Genomic DNA, 17375 nt, shown 5'->3' with positions numbered 1-17375 from the left:
CACTGTGGCACTAAGTTTAAAAGACCACATTCCTTTTTTAACCATTAGTTACTGTGTATACTTAACACAGGTACATATTTAGCACATTTGTCTTAACATAATTAAATAATTATTGCGATTTTGGCTACCACAGATTCCTTCCTTGGTTGAATTCAAAGTAAAATTGCTATCCTTTGAAATGCCTTGTAAAAAAATTGCCAATTTCTTGCCTTTCTTCTCCCTGGTTAAAGAACAGTTTCCTGATTAATTTGAATATGATGTCTTTTTTTTTAAAAAAAAAAAAGCGACCAGACATTACAATGTGGCAAACATAACCTTGGTTTAAGACAGGCATAGGCAAACACCGGCCCTCCAGATGTTTGGGACCACAATTCCCATCATCCCCAGCTAACAGGACCAGTGGTCAGGGATGATGGGAATCGTAGTCCCAAACTTCTGGAGGGCCGGAGTTTGCCTATGCCTGGTTTAAGGTGCTATTTGAAAAACAGTTTCTAACACTGCCCTGAATCACCCAAATTCACTTCATTATCCCCCCCCCAAGCAGATACACACAACGTGTGTGAGCCCATTTTTAAATTTGTTATTGATTGTAATGAGCAGTTCTCCAGGGACATTAAGCTTCTCAGCGTGGATCAGAAAGTGCCCTATCCAATTAGAGGACTATGTTTCTATCCTATATCTGTTTCTCTGTTATCCTGCTCTGGACACTCCATTCGATTTCTGTTTTCAGACAGTTTTGGGATTCCCTGCCTCTCCCAGTCTTTAAACATTCTGTGCCACTGAGTTATTATTGGGCTGTTTTGTGGATGCCCCTTTCAAGTTTTTTCCTCCAGACCTGTACCTTGAGGTTACCCCACATCTATCTGTTGGTGCACTGGTGGTGTGAATTTGGCTGTGTAAGCATAAGCACAGGAAGACTCAAACTGGGGAAAAAATCTGGATAAAGATCATGTGAGACAACTGCACATTTGTCTCTTTTATTGAGTGTATACATTTTCAAAAGAAACTGGAAGATGGCTCCCAAAGTGGATATACATAGTGGTGCTGTGGTCTAAACCACTGAGCCTCTTGGGCTTGCTGATCAAAGGTTGGTGGTTCGAATCTGCACAACGGGGTGACCTCCTGTTGCTCTGTCCCAGTTCCTGCCGACCTAGCAGTTTGAAAGCACGCCAGTACAAGTAGATAAATAGGTACCGCTGTGGCAGGAAGTTAAACGGCATTTCTGTGCGTTCTGGTTTCCGTCACACTGTGCCGTTGCGCCAGAAGCAGTTTAGTCATGCTGGCCACATGATCCAGAAAGCTGTCTGTGGACAAATACCGGCTCCTTCGTCCTGAAAGCGAGATGAGCACTGCGACCCCATAGTCGCCTTTGACTAGACTTAACCGTGCAGGAGTCCTTTACCTTTTTACCTAGTAAAATAGGCACAATCTTCACATAGGACCCTTGTTCTTAACCACTCATTTGGTCACTATAAGAATTTGGTCACAGAATTTCACTCAGGCAAGCGAGTGAGCTGCCAGGGATGCGACAGATTGCAGGCAGCTGGCATATGTGGCAGATACGGTGCTTCAGGTTGTGAGCTTTTCATTTGCGAACAGGCCTCCGGAATGGATCCCATTCACAGCCAGAGGTACCACTGTAACTTTTGGGAGCCAATTTACAAGGATGTTCTACACATTTATTTACTGTATAGTCATACCTTGGGTTGAATATGCTTCAGGTTGAGCATTTTTGGGTTGCGCTCTGCGGCGACCCAGAACTAATGGAGCGTGTTACTTCCGGGTTTCACTGCTCGCGCATGCGCTCAAAATGACGTCACGCACATGCGCAGAAGCGGCAAATCGTGACCCGCGCATGCAGGTTGCGTTCGCTTCAGGATGCGAACGGGGCTCCGGAACAGATCCCGTCCTCATCCAGAGGTACCACTGTATATTAAGTGGTTCCTCAAACTCAAAATTTCTTAATATCCAATCCTTCACAAACTATTTGTGAGTGTTTATAAAGAACTGATTTTTTTTCTAACACAAAACTATACATTTCATCACTAAAAGCATTATGTTTTTATTTGAAAGGAATGATAGTTCTAGTCTATGTTTTAAGCAAAATGCTCTTTCCCTAAAGCATGCTATCTGGAGACTGGCTCAAACGTCTGTTTATAAGTAACAGAGAAGATAAACAGAAATATCTCATTTGTTGACACTTCTGAGATTTGAGTTTCAACTGTAGACTTGTTAGTTCAGCATATTATGCAACACTTTTCGACTGCAGAAAAATGTGATTTCTTGAGTTAATATTACTAATGGAATACCAAACATCTGCCTAACATTAATAAATGACCTTTTATTTGAAAAAAGCTTTCTTAATTACAGATGTTGAACACAGAAGTAATTATAGCAGGTAACCCCATAGGGTCTTCACACTGTCCTCAGTTCTAATTCTATAACCATTTTATTACCTATGCCCAACGTAGGACATTTTAGGCTAGGCTTGATAAAAGGCAGTCACCTGCCTACTTGTGATATGGGTTAGAAAGAGATACAGAGGACCTTAGCTCTGAATACAAGAGAAATAAATATCTGAATAGTATAAGGCTTGGGTGACAAGATTTGGGTTGGGTGACCACTCCTGGTTGGTTTGTTTGTTTGTTTGTTTTACAAAATGATATGCTAGGTTTTACACCAGGGTAGAATCAAGGTTTATCCTTGTCTTTTTTTCCATAGTCCCAAATTTCCAGACTCCAAGAGGAATAGGGAGGACCACAGAGGAGTCTTAAATTAGGCTGAAAGGCTCTCTGAGCTGAATTTCTGGCACAAGCTTAATATTCCCTCCTGAGATTCACAGAGTACGTCTGCATTTAGGTAGTTATGCATTATACATGCATACTATGCTTGTATCAAGTTTCCAGAACCATTTATAATGCAAGTAGAAATACAACTGGAGCTAACGAAGGATTTCAAATTCTGGATCAGAGAATGCCGTGTGCAACGCAAAGACAACATGCTCATTTTCCAGACAGCGTATGCCAACAGTAGAATAATCACTGCCAGCTGGTGTGACCATATTCCTTGTTACACCACTTCAGTGTCCCATTGACAAACACCAGAAAATGAAGCAAGCGCGCGCGCACACACACACACACACATATGTGTGTGTATATATATATATATATATATATATATATATATATATATATTGTCTCAAAAAGGTGGAGGAACTAACATAGTTACTCCTACTCTGAATATATGGTACTCCACAATATATTTCAAGTGGCCTCTTAGGACTGTAACATTAAAAATGTTGTGGCCTGTAAAGGAAACCAGAAGAGTGGTCTACAACAAAAAGTTTTAGAAAACAGTCTGGTTTTAATGCTTTTGATTTGCTGGTAGCTTATGTCTAGTGCAGTGAAATTTACAACACTGGGCAGTTTTCTAAATTGCTATCTGAATACTGCATAGATGAACTAAACCACCACTCCCTTACTCCAAACATAAATGATTTCTATTTCACTCTGAGTACCAACAGACTTTAGAACTATTCATAGAAACAACCTAAGAATGGAAGCCTAAAGGATTAACAAAGATGCTCCACCCACAACAGCAGTCAAATACTAGAGAAGCCAGCAATGGCCAAGGAACTCCTTCTACATTCCAGTAATTAGAATAGAACTTAACCCTATATAGAAGATTTGCAATTGTAATCTGTACTCCTAAACCTTAGTACAATAAAATCTAACCTTTCCTCTAAAAAGATGCAGAACTTTGGACAGTGGGTCTTTCTTTACTTTGCACCTTATCACACTGCTATGAGAACAGTAACAATTGGGGCAGCTTGTTCTCTACTTGCTCTCTTGAAAATACATCCCAAGCAGCACAACAGGTGTATACTCACTGGTAAGCATGCATAGGATTCCAGTTTTCAAGTAATGCAGATATTAATTTGCTGCGAAGGACCTGGATATCTACACTCAAGGTAACACTCTTTTACAACACTGATACTGTATTTTCTATATACAAACTGCAGTATGTGTTGCTAGGAAAATAATATTATTTGTCCAGCTAGTACCTCCATTGCAGTTTTAACTAATGTGAGATCAGCTGTGTGACACTCATGGGCTCCTAGTAAACAGTATCTGCTACAACGCCTCCCCAACCATGCCTGCACTGTTATGACTTATAGGTCCCCCCACCCCACACTTTAGAAGATGAGCACTTCGCACCACATCTTAAGCGTGGGAATGCTCAAGCTATTTTAACAAGACTTAAGTGATGAACAACAGCAAAGCCACCCTTTTTCATTTCTACAGCAGCATTGCATGATTTTTACCAACCATTTGCTTCTTAATGTTTTTCTTTCATACGTTGAAGGTGCTGTGTTCACAATTTCCAGTACACACCTCCTCTATTTATTTTAAACAACTGTGAGCAGATATATCCTGGCAGAAAGCCTAAGCTCCACCCATCAATTTGCTGGGGGCAGGAGGTTGCAGGATTTATGAAGGAATTAAGTTTGTAAGCATATACACCAAAAAAGGGGTGGATTTTTTGGGAAATTATATTCAGCAAAGACCCCCCTTTCTTTTTTCCTATGTTTCTCCATAGACTTTAACTGCTAAGTGGTGGACTAGAAAAAGGAAGGGGTATAGTCATTTCTCCAAATATTTTACATCAAAGTAAATATGATACTTCTTTATAAGCATGCATTACATACATTTACAATTAAGTATAAAATAAAAAGTTCAGGATTTTAAAGCAACACCAAAAGGGATATTTACAATCTTCCTCTGTAAAACAGTCACACAACAGACCCACAAAAACGAGAACAGCACATTGTCAGCAGTGAAGCAAATATTACTGTCTAAAAGTAAGTATCATTATTTTCCTATTTAATTTGTTAAAGAAAAATCCTTGAACAATTTGTTATTAATGGTACTTGGAGGTAATCGAGAAGCCAATTTAAAGACCACTGGGAAAACAGAGAAACCCAAGTTTTTATAAGCACTGCAGCATTTTTTTAAAATGCAGCTTGTACAACTGTAGTAGTAACATGTATCACATAGCTAGATTCTCCAGCAAGCATTGAACATAAATGTTAAATCTTTAGAAAAACTGTAAATGGAATTCGAGTAGTATGTATTTCTTACAAAGGGCAAGGAAATCCTGGTTGCTTTTTCCTTCCCTTCCCCCACAATATATCCTGGCTCCCTCCCTCCCTCCATTCACATTCCTACACCCATTAGGAAAACACTGGCAGGAGACACACTAGTTCGAAAGACCAATGGCTTCTTAAAACGTTTATAAAAATTCCACAAGAGGAGGTTTTCTGTTTGACTACAACTGCTCAACCTATGGCATTTAAAAAACAAAGACCCACCCACCAGATTTGCCAGAGGACAGCCAGCGCCTGTTTTATAGGGTGGTATTTAAAGGAATGAACGGGCCAAACCAACAGCTACATTTCTCACAAGAATGTGAATCAAAAACCAATGCCTTCTATCCGCTTTCCTCATCACATATGCTGGGCACACACACAACTCCACATTAATATTGCGAAGCGAAGCAGCGGCAGCAAAGTATATATGTACGTGTGTGTGTTGCCTGTGCGTGTGAAAGACAAACCCTTCTTTCCTAAGAACTCCCATCTGCAAATCACCAACAGTTGGCGGCGGCGGCTGTGTAATCACGGTATCCCGCCCCCACCCCCACCCCCGTTCAATGATCCGAATCAACCTGGTTCAACACCAGACATCCCCCTCACCCCCCCAAAAAAAACCCCCCGCACACATACAGTGAGCGCAAAAAAAGCCCACACCAGAAAACGGACAAGCAATTGGCGCTTCCCTTCCTTAAAGATGAGGCTGGGTGGGAAGCAGAGAGAGGTGGGGGGAGAAGAGATTTTCTGCTGCTGCTAACCCACTGTAAGCCCCTTCTCTGTTCGGGGCCTAGAAAAGGGGAAATGAGAGCGGATGTGTCATGTTTAAACTCCCTCGTCGCCTCCCCCCCCCCTTTCACGAGCAGGGAGGGGGGAGTGTCCTGTTACTACCTCCACTCCTCTCACTCGCCCCAACAAACACACCCCATATATGTGGCCCCGTATATGCGTGTGTGTGTGGAGAAGAAAAGAGAAGCCCCACACTTCGTCCCCCTCCCTGCTCTCGCCCTTAAAAGGGCTCTCTCTATAGGGGAGAAAGCCATTGCACTCCTCGGAAGGGGCAAGGAGTCCCTTTTTCGCTCCCCCAATTTTCGGCTACGGGGCGGGGGGTCCGCTTCGCGGGAGGGGCTGGGCTGGGACCCCCCTGAGGGAGGGAGGGACGGAGGGAGACGGGAATGGCAGCCTCTTACCGACAACTCGGGGCTCCGCGAGTCCCGGTGCGAGACGGTGCGGATGACGCCGGCTCTCCAACGCCCGTTCTCGGGCGGCTCGTCTCCTCCGACGCACAAGAACCGCTTCCCCACCAGCTCCGGCCGCGACTCCACCGCCACCGCCATGGCGGCCGCCGCCGAAGAGCAGAGCGAGCAGCCAACCGCACCAGCCGCCGCGCTCGCGTCTCCCCCCTTCTCTCTCCCTCGCTCTCGCTAAGGGTCGCCCATGCCTAGAGGAGCCGAGGCGGGGGGAGGGCGTCCGCGCGTCGGGGCTTCGTGTGAGAGAGAGACGGGGGACCGGGGGGGGGGGTCTCTGTCTCCTCTCGCCCGCCGCTCCGAGCCGGGCGCCCCGGGCAGCCGCTCAGCCGCCGCCGCGACCAGCCTGACACAAACACACGGAAGGGAGGGCAGAGCGGAGGGGGCGGGGGAGCCGTTCGCTCAGAGCCGCGCTGCGGCCCCGACCACTCCGCCCACACGAGCCCACTGCCATGGAGACCGGCACAACGCGCCGTCTCCCTCCGCCAGACACAAACGCGTTGGCTCAGGCGGGAGAGGGAGGAGCGGGGAGGGCGCGGGGGAGACACCGCGGCAAGGGAAAGAGTCCGCCCGCGGTCGCGCGCGACGTCCGTGCCCTAGGGGGGAGGAGGAGGAGGCGGCACGGCAGGGAGGCAGCCAGCCAGGAACAGAGCGGGCAACTGTCTGGCGTTCCGTGGCTGGAAAACTTCGGCTCCCGCCGCCTCAGCAACAGCGGCGGCCAAAGGACCCGGGCCGCGCCAGAGGGAGGAGAGCAGCGAGGGGATATAGATCGCCTCAGAGAGCAAAGCGGAGCAGCTGGCTGGCGCGGGAGGGTGGGGGCGCACACAGACCACGAGGCCCCTCCCGCACCCGCCGTTTCTGACAATACGAGCGAGGAGGCGCTCCCGTTTTCGCTCGCGCCCCCCACCAGCCCACCCCCGCGCGCCTTGAGCCCCTCTGGCGCCACTGGAAGCGAGCAGCTGGAATTCCACGCAATGGAGAGGGGGAGGGCGGGGGGAAAGATCAAAAGCGAACGGGACGACTTTGGGGTTTTCAGGAGCGGGCGGGAGGGCGAGCAGAGTAGGGGAGATTGCAGCCAGCATGCTGTGAATCTGCAACTCTCAACGAGGTGTTTTGTTTCTTTTTTTTCGCCTGGTCGGCTGCTTCCCTCTCCTTATCCGAATTAGGCTTCCCAAAAAGACAGCAGAACCCCACCCCAGGTCCTCTGTTCTCCCACCCCATGCCTCTCTCTGTCCTTCCCTCGCCTGGTTTCTATTCCAGACACTGCCTGTTCCTATATTACCCATACAGGGATTGGTCTGGATTTTGTTTTGTTTTTCTTCACTGCTTTCCCCTCTCATCTCTGCAGGATGACTCACAGCAGCTGAGGTCACCCAATCTCTCTCTCTTTCTCTCTCTCTCTCTCTGAATGAAACACCCACCCAGGGAAATTTCTACCTATCCAGCGTAGTGTTTTTGCTCTGAACATAGTCTTGCCATGGTTACTGCGCTGTAGTGATGCTGCTTCTGCTGCAATAGGAAGGACTGCATCAGTCCAGGGAAAAGGCGATGAAGAACTGAGCTTGCTAACATTGTTTTGGAAGGAATTATAATGCATGAATATTTCAGCCTGCCCTGGCAGGTTGTATTTTCTGTTCCAGGTACAATGACGTTTCATAGCTCCTTCTGCTAGAGCTTGGCATGCATAGATAGGGGACACAGCCATTACTAGCACAGTGTGTCAGCAAACTGCTTCACAATTAGCACAGGGCGAAGATTGTACTATTACACCATATGCTTCTAAGTTCCAGTTCAGTCAGAAAGGGAAACCAGATTAACATGCGGCTCTGGCTAAGCAGTCTTTGTGGGCTAGTGGATAGAGTGCTTGACTCGGCCTTTCTACACAAGCAAACAATGAGTGCCGCATTTTATCCTTTGTGTGTAAGCACAATACTCTAGCCAGCCCAACTCAATGCCAAGAGAGTACAATATTATTCTGTAATGCGGAAGTAGCTTGATAGGTTTTCATGCTGCTGCTCAACGTTTTTTATTTTATAAAAGGTTAATGAAAGAGGGAGGTTAGGTTTGTCAGGTGGCATCCTGGAGATTTACTCTCTCCCTTTAAAGCTAGTGATTAAAGCAGAAATTGCAGCAGCTACAAGTCCCATCAATTTGTTTCTAGGTGCCTTTGTCTACCCCCTGTCACCTGCTGTAGTGAACAGGACTCCAGGTGTGGTGCATAGCAGGGAGAAGAATGGGGCAGACAAAGGGATTGAGGACGGAACAGGAAGAAGCCAGAACTGAGAGAAACAGCAAATCTGTGTGTGATCTGGCAAGCTTATGAGCACTCTCTACCTTTGCATACCAACACCCAATTCCCGTTGACTTTTTTTAAAATCACAAAGCTTCAGATGGTGAAATGTATACTAGTCGCTAATACAGTAAACCCACAATTTAATGGGTGGGGGATTACGTTCCAGGGATTGCACATAAAGCCAAAATTGTGTGTACAGTAGTCGAAACACATTAGGTGCAAAGGTGGTGAGGTGAATTGCCAGGGGTTTTTCTGGATGTTGCCCCCTTTTTATTTTACTTAAAAAAATTTTTTTGGCAAGCACGTAAAGTTGAATGCACACAAGTTAACTGTGGGCTTACTGTACTGCAGACAATTTCCAAGAGGCATGCAGTTGAATCCTATGTCACAACCATGAGCGCAATGGGTACAGCATTGAATTTTGCCTGATACGAAGTATTGCAAATTGAGTGTTGGAGAAAATGTGACAGCTCCACAACAGAGATGCAGTCTTGAGAGAAGATGTGAACTAAGTATTAAAAATTACCGTATTTTTCGCCCTATAGGACACACTTCCCCCCCCAAAAATGAAGGGGAAATGTGTGTGCGTCCTATGGGGCGATTGCAGGCTTTCACTGAAGCCTGGAGAGCGAGAGGGGTCGGTGCGAGAGGGGTCGGTGCCTGGAGAGCGAGAGGGGTCGGAGCTTCAGGAAGCTCTCCGCAAGCCGTGGGAGCCCGGCACTGGGCTCCCACAGCTTGCGGAGAGCTGCCTGTTCTGGGGTCTGGGGAAGTTCGGCCTGGGGAAAAAAATATTCCCCCCCCCAAAAAAAAACTAGGTGTGCCTTATGGGCTGGTGTGTCCTATGGGGCGAAAAATACGGTAGTAATTTATTGTGGGGAGAAATTGTGGAGAAGGTATTTAATATTTTGCGTAAAGGGACCACTGACCATTAGGTCCAGTCGTGACCGGCTCTGGGGTTGCGGTGCTCATCTCGCTTTATTGGCTGAGGGAGCTTGCGTACAACTTCCGGGTCATACATAGATTCAAATTCCATTTCAGCTATGGACCTAGTTGGGTGGCATTTGCCAAATCACTAAGCCACAGTTGCCCATAATATAAATGGGGACAATAACAATCTCCCTTATGTGTTTATTGTAAGGATGAGGGAGATTTCATAATTTAGACATTTAATTGTTTTTCTAGCCTGAATAGTTCCAGCTGGTTAGAGCATGGTGCTGATAATTGCCAAGGTTGCAGGTTCTATCCCTGTGTGGGACAGCTGCCTATTCCTGCATTGCAGGGGGTTGGGACTAAATCGTCCTCAGGGTCCCTTCCAACTCTACAATTCTATGATTCTAATCAAATTCTAGATTCAGTCCAAGTAGAAGCAAGCATTGAATTCTAAATTAACATTAAAACAACACTGGCATACTATAAAAATTCTATATAGATAAAGCATAATTATTATTTCTTAAGTTCATGAAAAAGCAAAGTGCTAACCATTATAAAACAATGACAACATCTAGGGCCCACCTTAATTAAGCCTTACAAGCATTATATGCTTATCTTTTAGGATGGTCAATTAAGGTCTTTTTTCCCATCATCTGAATCCCTCAGTAAGGAGAACGTAAGTAAACGTACAGTATTCTTTAAACTATCTCTGGGCAAAGGGAGTGTATCCCAGCTGCCATTAACTGGCATGGTGGTAGCTGGAAGTTTCATATTCTAACAGTGTGAGAAGCCTGTCCCTCTGACTTGCTGCAAGAACTTTCACACAACAACTACTCCACATGAGTAGAAAGGAGCAACATCAGATCGTAAGAATGCCTTCAAGTGGTCCACTTCCCTAGACCAGTGTTTCCCAACCACTGTTCCGCGGCACACTAGTGTGCCGTGAGATGTTGCCTGGTGTGCCGCGAGATGTTGCCTGGAGGGAGGCGGGCGAGTCGGGCGGCGAGAGGCGGGGCGGCAGCGGCGAGGAGAGGCCGCCCAGCGCGGGGCTCTCGCCGTCTGCCTGCCTGGCTGCCTGCGAGCTCGGCGGGCAGTGCCTCCGTCCGCAGCGCCCGCCTCGCGGCTCTCATTCCCTGCCCCTGCCAAAGCTCACCCAGCCAAGCCGCGCTCTCCTTCCTGCCTCACTTTGCTGCCTCCTCCCCCCCACCCCCAAAGCTTGGAGGTTCCCCGGCAAGGGGGAGGGGAAAAAATTGAAACTTACACTTTCGTGCGTCCCTCCCGGCGTGACGCTGCGCGCTGACGTCATGGGGCTGTAATGGTGGTGTGCCTCGAGATTTTTTTCATCAAACAAGTGTGCCTTTGCCCAAAAAAGGTTGGGAAACACTGCCCTAGACACCATTGCACAACATGAGTAGGCCCATGGGAGAGCACCTTGTTCCCTTATGGCTCACTGCCCACCTCATCAATTTGTTGTCAATCAGCAGCAGCACTGCCAAGCTTATAAAACTCACTGAAAGAAACGGGAAGAAATTACAGTACTGAAGCATCCAGGCAGCAGATAGCCTAAGGGTTTTTTAAAAACTGGATGTTCCAAATACAGATGGTTGAGATCCTATATCCTCATAGTATTTGTTACACTTTGTGAAGCAACTGACTTTTTTATTGGCCCATAAGGAGATCAAGGCTTTCAAATGCTTCTTGCCTTCTATGTGCCAAATGGTTTTATAACTCTTGACCTGTAATTGATTAATTGATCAAACCACAGTGTGGTCATTTCTGTCACATCACTCAATAGTTTTCAACGGCATAACTTGGTCAGGTTAAAAAACAAACAAACAAACAAACAAACAAACAAACAAACAAACAGGTTAAGGCAGATTAATCACTGAATCACAGGAGCTGGAAGGGATCGAAGATACCTTGTTATCCTAAAGCAGCCCCTTTCCTTCATTAAACTATATGCACGCTGTACATTAGTCATCCTGAGCTGTGGCACACAAGATTGCTCCTTGTCCTTGAAATATTCTCAGTCACCAAAGCAGATTAGAATTCCCACATCATCAATAAAGTCATGTAAAAGGGCAAGGAAACTGTTTATACTTTTAATGTGCTGCTGGTGAGCTAAAACAGAGTGTCTTGAGTGAACCCCACAAAAGGGAGCTCCATCTCATTCTGATAATGAGAAGACACACCAGGATAGCTCATGGTATTGATGTTACATTGACTATATGCCCCAGTCCAGCTACAGTCAGTCATGATTCAGGCTACAACCCTATACAAATTTAGGAGTACACATACATAGGATTGCGCTACACGTTTTACTGAAACCAAAACAAGTTATTTGTGGCTACCAGAGTCCCATATCTTTCAATGGTCTTAGCAATTGCTAACTTTAACGCTGACACCAAACCCTACATACATTAAGCAAAATAGAAACATTGCCATCTGACCCCCCCCATTTCCCCCCCCCCCAATGTCTCAACAAATGAAACTGATTTGTAAAAATGTTACATGGAAAAAATACGAGAGACATTGCACATACTTCTGTAAAACAAGAAAATCTCTAATAAAAAACAACTAGCAACTGCTAACTTTAGGTGAATTAGGGCCACAATCTTTTACATCTATTTGCCACATTTCTCCCTCCCCCTTTGCTTTCTGCTTGCATATGTTTCTTTCTCCAACCTCAAACCAATCAATGGTAACCACTGAGGAGCAAAACACAAAGGAGACGCAGGGTGTACTGCTACAGAGGTGGGGAGCAAGATGAGGCGGAACAAAACAAGTCTATTAAGAAAATGCATTTGGTTTAGATTTAGATCAATGTCAAATTTGGCCTAATTTCTGGAAGGCTCAAAATACCTATCAGATTAAACACCTCAGTAATAAACTTTTATCGCCAAAGATGCAATCACCCACTGCTCTTCACATTTTTACCAGTGAGTTAATATTCATGAGGACAGGGTTTTACCGTATTACTATTTACATGAATGGAGTATGTCTAGAGTTGAATAGACTGGTCAGATTAGTTGTGTGATATTGTTCATGTAAAGAAGCATAATTACTTCATAATTATACTCTGCCTTCTCCTGAAGGCTCAGTGGTTTAGTATTTAAAAATACTACTCATCCCTTAAACAATCAAATGTGTACATTACTTTAGAATGTTCAGAGCCCTTCGTGTGAATCACTTGTGTCAGTGTCATGCTTGGCTGTGAACTACTTTGAATGGGATGTATACAGAAAAGCAACATACAGATAAAGTGACCAAGACCTCAATGATGTTTACAACCCTGCAAGGTGGGAAGGGAAGTAATATTTCTAGATTGCAGATGAGTCAGGGCTAAGCCTATGGTAACAGTGACTTCCCAAAGGTGGCCTGCAGCTAGATCCTATATTAATGACAGGCAAGTCTTTGCTATAGGGAGCCAAATTCTTCACTTTTGAGAGGTCTACTGCCCTTGATGAAGATTGCTGTGAGAAGGAGGAAGAGATAGCTCCAAATGAAAGAATCAGTCTTCATGGCAGTCGAGCTTGCGGTAGAGAAAATAGTGAGTGGGCATTAGGTTTTTACTAGAGGAGGAAAAAATTACATTGCTGTTGTTAAACTGTTCAATCTTTCTTTAACACTGTGCATTAATTTCCTAGGTGAAATATTGTGGTGCCTGACTGTCAAGTTCTGGCATCAATACTCTGTCTAATGTCAAAATTAAATGGATTGTCATTATTTTTGTGCATCTCAAATACTACTGCTCCTTATAGGAGTTATGTCATAAAATCAAATGGAATTATTATACTGCATGTTTATCTTGTGATTATAATGTTAAGTGATGGTTTTTGACAGGACCTCATCCATGATCCTTTTCAGTGGAGGCTAGTCACACATTCAGTCATAACTTACATGCATTTGTGCACTAGCCTATTACTGCATAATGCAAAATAGATGGAGCCTGAGGAATCTGAGCCTGAAGCTCTGGAGAAGTAGTGAGGACCACAGGCAAGAGTTCTGGCTGTGCTCAGCTGTAGGTACAGGAATCAGAATAGGTCTCAACAAGCAACTGTGCTGCTACTGGTGAAGAAATAGCTCTCTGCCCACAGCCTGTTTATGTAGTGCTGTCTACTAGAGTGGTTCAAGGCCTTCAGCCTGATTTACATCACAATGTTTTAAAACTCTCAGTAGCCTGCTGTGACCCATTTGCTAAGCATTCTTTGGAGAGAAAGTTATTAGCATCTGCCATGACTTGAATACCACAAATCCATCAGTTCAATCAATTAATGGGTTCAGGGTACAGTCTGGTCCAATTTCAGCTGCTGAGATTCGAGAACATGGACAAGGTGCATGGTGTGTTCTATGTATGAAAAATACTGCTGCCCCTCCCTGCTCATTAATTCAGGCTGCCATACATATACGGGATTCGTCTGGCGGAAACAGCGTCCGGGTGGAATTTCCAAAAATTGGTAAAAATGACCTGGGTGGCAACCCATGTCCATAAAAATAGCTCAAAAAATAGCTCAACCATATGGCAACCCTACATTAACAGACACTGCATAGGTAAATGCTATCAGCTGAATAAGGAATGCTTCACTTTAGTATGTATAATACTCTACTTTTGAAGTGCCTAGAAAACCAATACTTTCAAAACTGAGGTAACCCCCACCCCCAGGTTTCCATAAGTCACATGACTTGTACAATGCTGCTCAAAAGCTTTAGCTATAGAGCAAGAAGCAGAGTGGTTTAGAAGGAAGGCTGGAGTCTATGTAGAACAAATTTGTGGTTTCAAAGGTACAACGGAACAAACATTGCCTCTAATTCTCCAATCTAACTTGGAGGTCACAACTGCACTAAAGCTTGCAGGATTAAGGCACCTAGGATTAAGCTCTCTTCAGTGAACTAGAATTTACACAGCAAATATGCTTAGTATCACGCTCCACACATGAAATTTACCTAGAAGTAAGGTTCCCTGATGTCAATGGAGTTCATTTCTAAATATTACAACCCAACAGTGTTAGAAATATACTCAGGTATATAAACTAGGCACTAAATGGCTCCTTAAACCATGGTTACAGTCACCAACATGGAATGCCTAATCGCCATTTTGGGGCCAGACGGCGCAAAAGTCATATTTTTCACTGCGACTTATTGGTTCCTGAAATTCATTCTGATTGTGCAGATAAAATATAACGGACAGAATTCTATAGGATGTGTTTGGTAGTGTGTGAAAACAGTCAAGATCCAAGGATCATCAGGCATGAACCTCCAGTTGGTGGAGACGTCAGCCACTATCCTTGCAGCCAGGCATCTTCACTTAGTCTCAAGTGGCAGACAGCCAGGTGCAAAACGTGCCTGGCAAATTTTGAATGCTGCAACCCAACACTGTGCTCAGTACATTCACCTGAAATTAAATCTCAATTTAATTATAATCTATTTCCATGTAACTGTCCTTACGTTCACAGCAAAACTGAAGCATCTGAGCAAACATTGTATAAGGAGATACACAGCCATCATTCAGGGGTGGAGGAGTCAGAGTTGCTTGATATGTTTTTCTAGATACAGCATGTACCAAAATAATTTCAGTGCCAAGCCCTCTTGCTTTTATTTTATCTTTTTACATTTGCATTCCATCCTTCCTCAAAGGAGCGCAGAGCAAAATTGCACCGCTCAATCCTATGCAGTTTGGTGCACCTAAACTCATCAAACCTGATGGAACCGTGCACCTAACTATGCATAGAACTTTGCCTCACACCATCCTTGCAAAGTGGGTGGGCTGAAAGGTTTTGGCTTGCCAAGGCCACAAAGCACGCTTCATAAGTGAGAATTGTAGCCTGAATTTCCTCTACTAGAGCCCAACATTCTAAGCTGTTGGACCAGATTGGTCTTCTACAGCTAATAAGCTAGCCAATCCATCATCTCTTGGAAAGCAACATGGGCAGAGGCATTCCGTACGCAAAACATGACCAGCTTGATAGATACTTCTGCAGTTTCTGTGCGTGCTTAGGAAATTTTGCTTGCATTAACAACTGCTTTGGCACTATTTATTTCCTTTTCTTCAGCCACCAAATCGGCCTCTTGTGGAACTTTTCCCTTCAGCCTTTGCCAGGTCATCACGAGGAGATCCTGGTCTTATGCCGGGGGTTGGGGGAAGAGGAGGAGAAAAAATGGAAAGCTGAAAACATCCCCAAGTCATAAAACCTCTGCTTTCAGTCGAGAAAAAGTTCCTAACAAAGCAGTAATCTTAACAGGCTGTCAACACAGAGGGAAGGAGTGAAGTGTTTCCGTTTTCTATAGTCTCCATTCATAGGAGCTACATTTTTTTTCCAGGCTCCAATAACACCAAATGGAAGCAATAAACCAGTATAGCCATAAGACTCTGCTGCCATAGCTACAGACCTGAAACTGAGCCATGCTGAACTCTCCCCTTCCTTTCTGGATCATGTTTCCTTTAGAAAAAGGATCTCGGGAAGCTTTTTCTTCTAGCTCTGCTTAACTCCCTCGCCACCTTACTAAAGAGAAAAACTTTCTCTATAAACCTAATTTATAAAACAAATAAGGATATATAGATTTAGGCAGGTTCTGAGCCATGCAAATAACATCTACTTTAATGGGGGTGAGTAGTAATGCGTTATGTTGCTTCCTGTAAAAGTTTTATTATCTCCCCCACTCCACCCCACCCCAGACAATAAGATCACACTATTTTGTGAGGCTCCACCTAAAAGGTGGGATGCAATCAAACTAATTTAATCTGGGGTTAATTAAAAATCTTCAGTTTGAAACTGCAACTCCAAATGCTTTAGGCCGTTAGTGCGTGCTTTGAGGTTCTTTTTAGCAAAAATGTTATGATTAAATAAAAAACACACAGAGAAGAGTTGTTATTGCAAAATGCTGGGGGTGGGTTTTGACAAGACTAGGGGCAGGTCAGTCAAAATAAAATAAAGCTATAGGTGTGTTCCCAGCTGTCTGGTTAAGAGAAAAGCCCATAAGAAGTGATTAAAAAGTGGAGGGCATCTGAATAGGAAAATACCATGGCAGATTATTCATACAGACCATTTCAGCTAATGTTGGCTTCCAGTTGTTTCAGGTTCTCCTAACCCATTAACTCTTCTGATGCCAGGGGCCGAATCCAGTTTTTATTATGAGGTGCTAACCATGTTCCTAGGCAACGTAGCTCTGAATAGGAACACAGGAGGCTGCCTTTATCGAGTCAGACCAGTGTCAGTAGTGCCTACACCAGTGGTTGAAAACCTTTTCAAATCTGGGGACAGATTTGGAATTTTGGTGCTGCCGGGGTGTGGCTTAACACAAAATGGCTGCTGCCTCAAAAAAGAGCAGAAAAAGAAAAGAGACAAAAACCTAGAATGGTTCAAATATGAAAAATCTATTCAGATTTATTTTTGTTTTTAAAAAAAAATGTTTGAAAAGACATTTTCTTTTCCAGACATTGTTAAGTCTTGGTATGCTGCTACAGATTAAAGCTAGAAAACAAAAATCAGCTGAATCCAGAAATAATGTTTAGTAACTACAGCCAGCCATTTACATACATAGTCACAAATAATAATAAAATATACAATTGCACAAAAAACACCCACGTTTAAGAACTCACTAGAGTAGCCATTGAACAATACTGGCCCAGATAAGTTTGATGTTTGAAGCTGAATGCCATCTGCAAGCTTCTCAAAATTAGGGAAGCATGGGAATAATATTATTTCTGCCTTTGCACTGCGCTGACCCCCTCCTCAAACACCGACGTGGGAATAATCCC

At 44.4% G+C, this 17375-nt stretch overlaps 1 protein-coding gene across 3 annotated transcripts in view; it reads right to left on the bottom strand.

The window, feature by feature from the left end:
• Positions 1–17375, bottom strand: part of JMJD1C (jumonji domain containing 1C) — a 123690-nt gene that overhangs the window by 97972 nt on the left and 8343 nt on the right. For 2 of the 3 annotated variants that reach the window (XM_081190797.1, XM_081190798.1), the window contains exon 1: positions 6340–6734. The exons of the other annotated variant lie outside the window; for it this stretch is intronic. In XM_081190797.1, the coding sequence (XP_081046923.1) occupies positions 6340–6486 (147 nt within the window). In that variant the 5' untranslated portion in view covers positions 6487–6734. Of the gene's footprint in view, positions 1–6339; positions 6735–17375 lie in introns of those variants that run through there. 3 annotated transcript variants of the gene reach the window in all.

The sequence above is a fragment of the Podarcis bocagei genome (assembly GCF_964188305.1).
Source record: "Podarcis bocagei genome assembly, chromosome: 4".
Taxonomy (NCBI): domain Eukaryota; kingdom Metazoa; phylum Chordata; class Lepidosauria; order Squamata; family Lacertidae; genus Podarcis; species Podarcis bocagei.
This window is presented reverse-complemented; position numbering and strand designations above follow the sequence as displayed.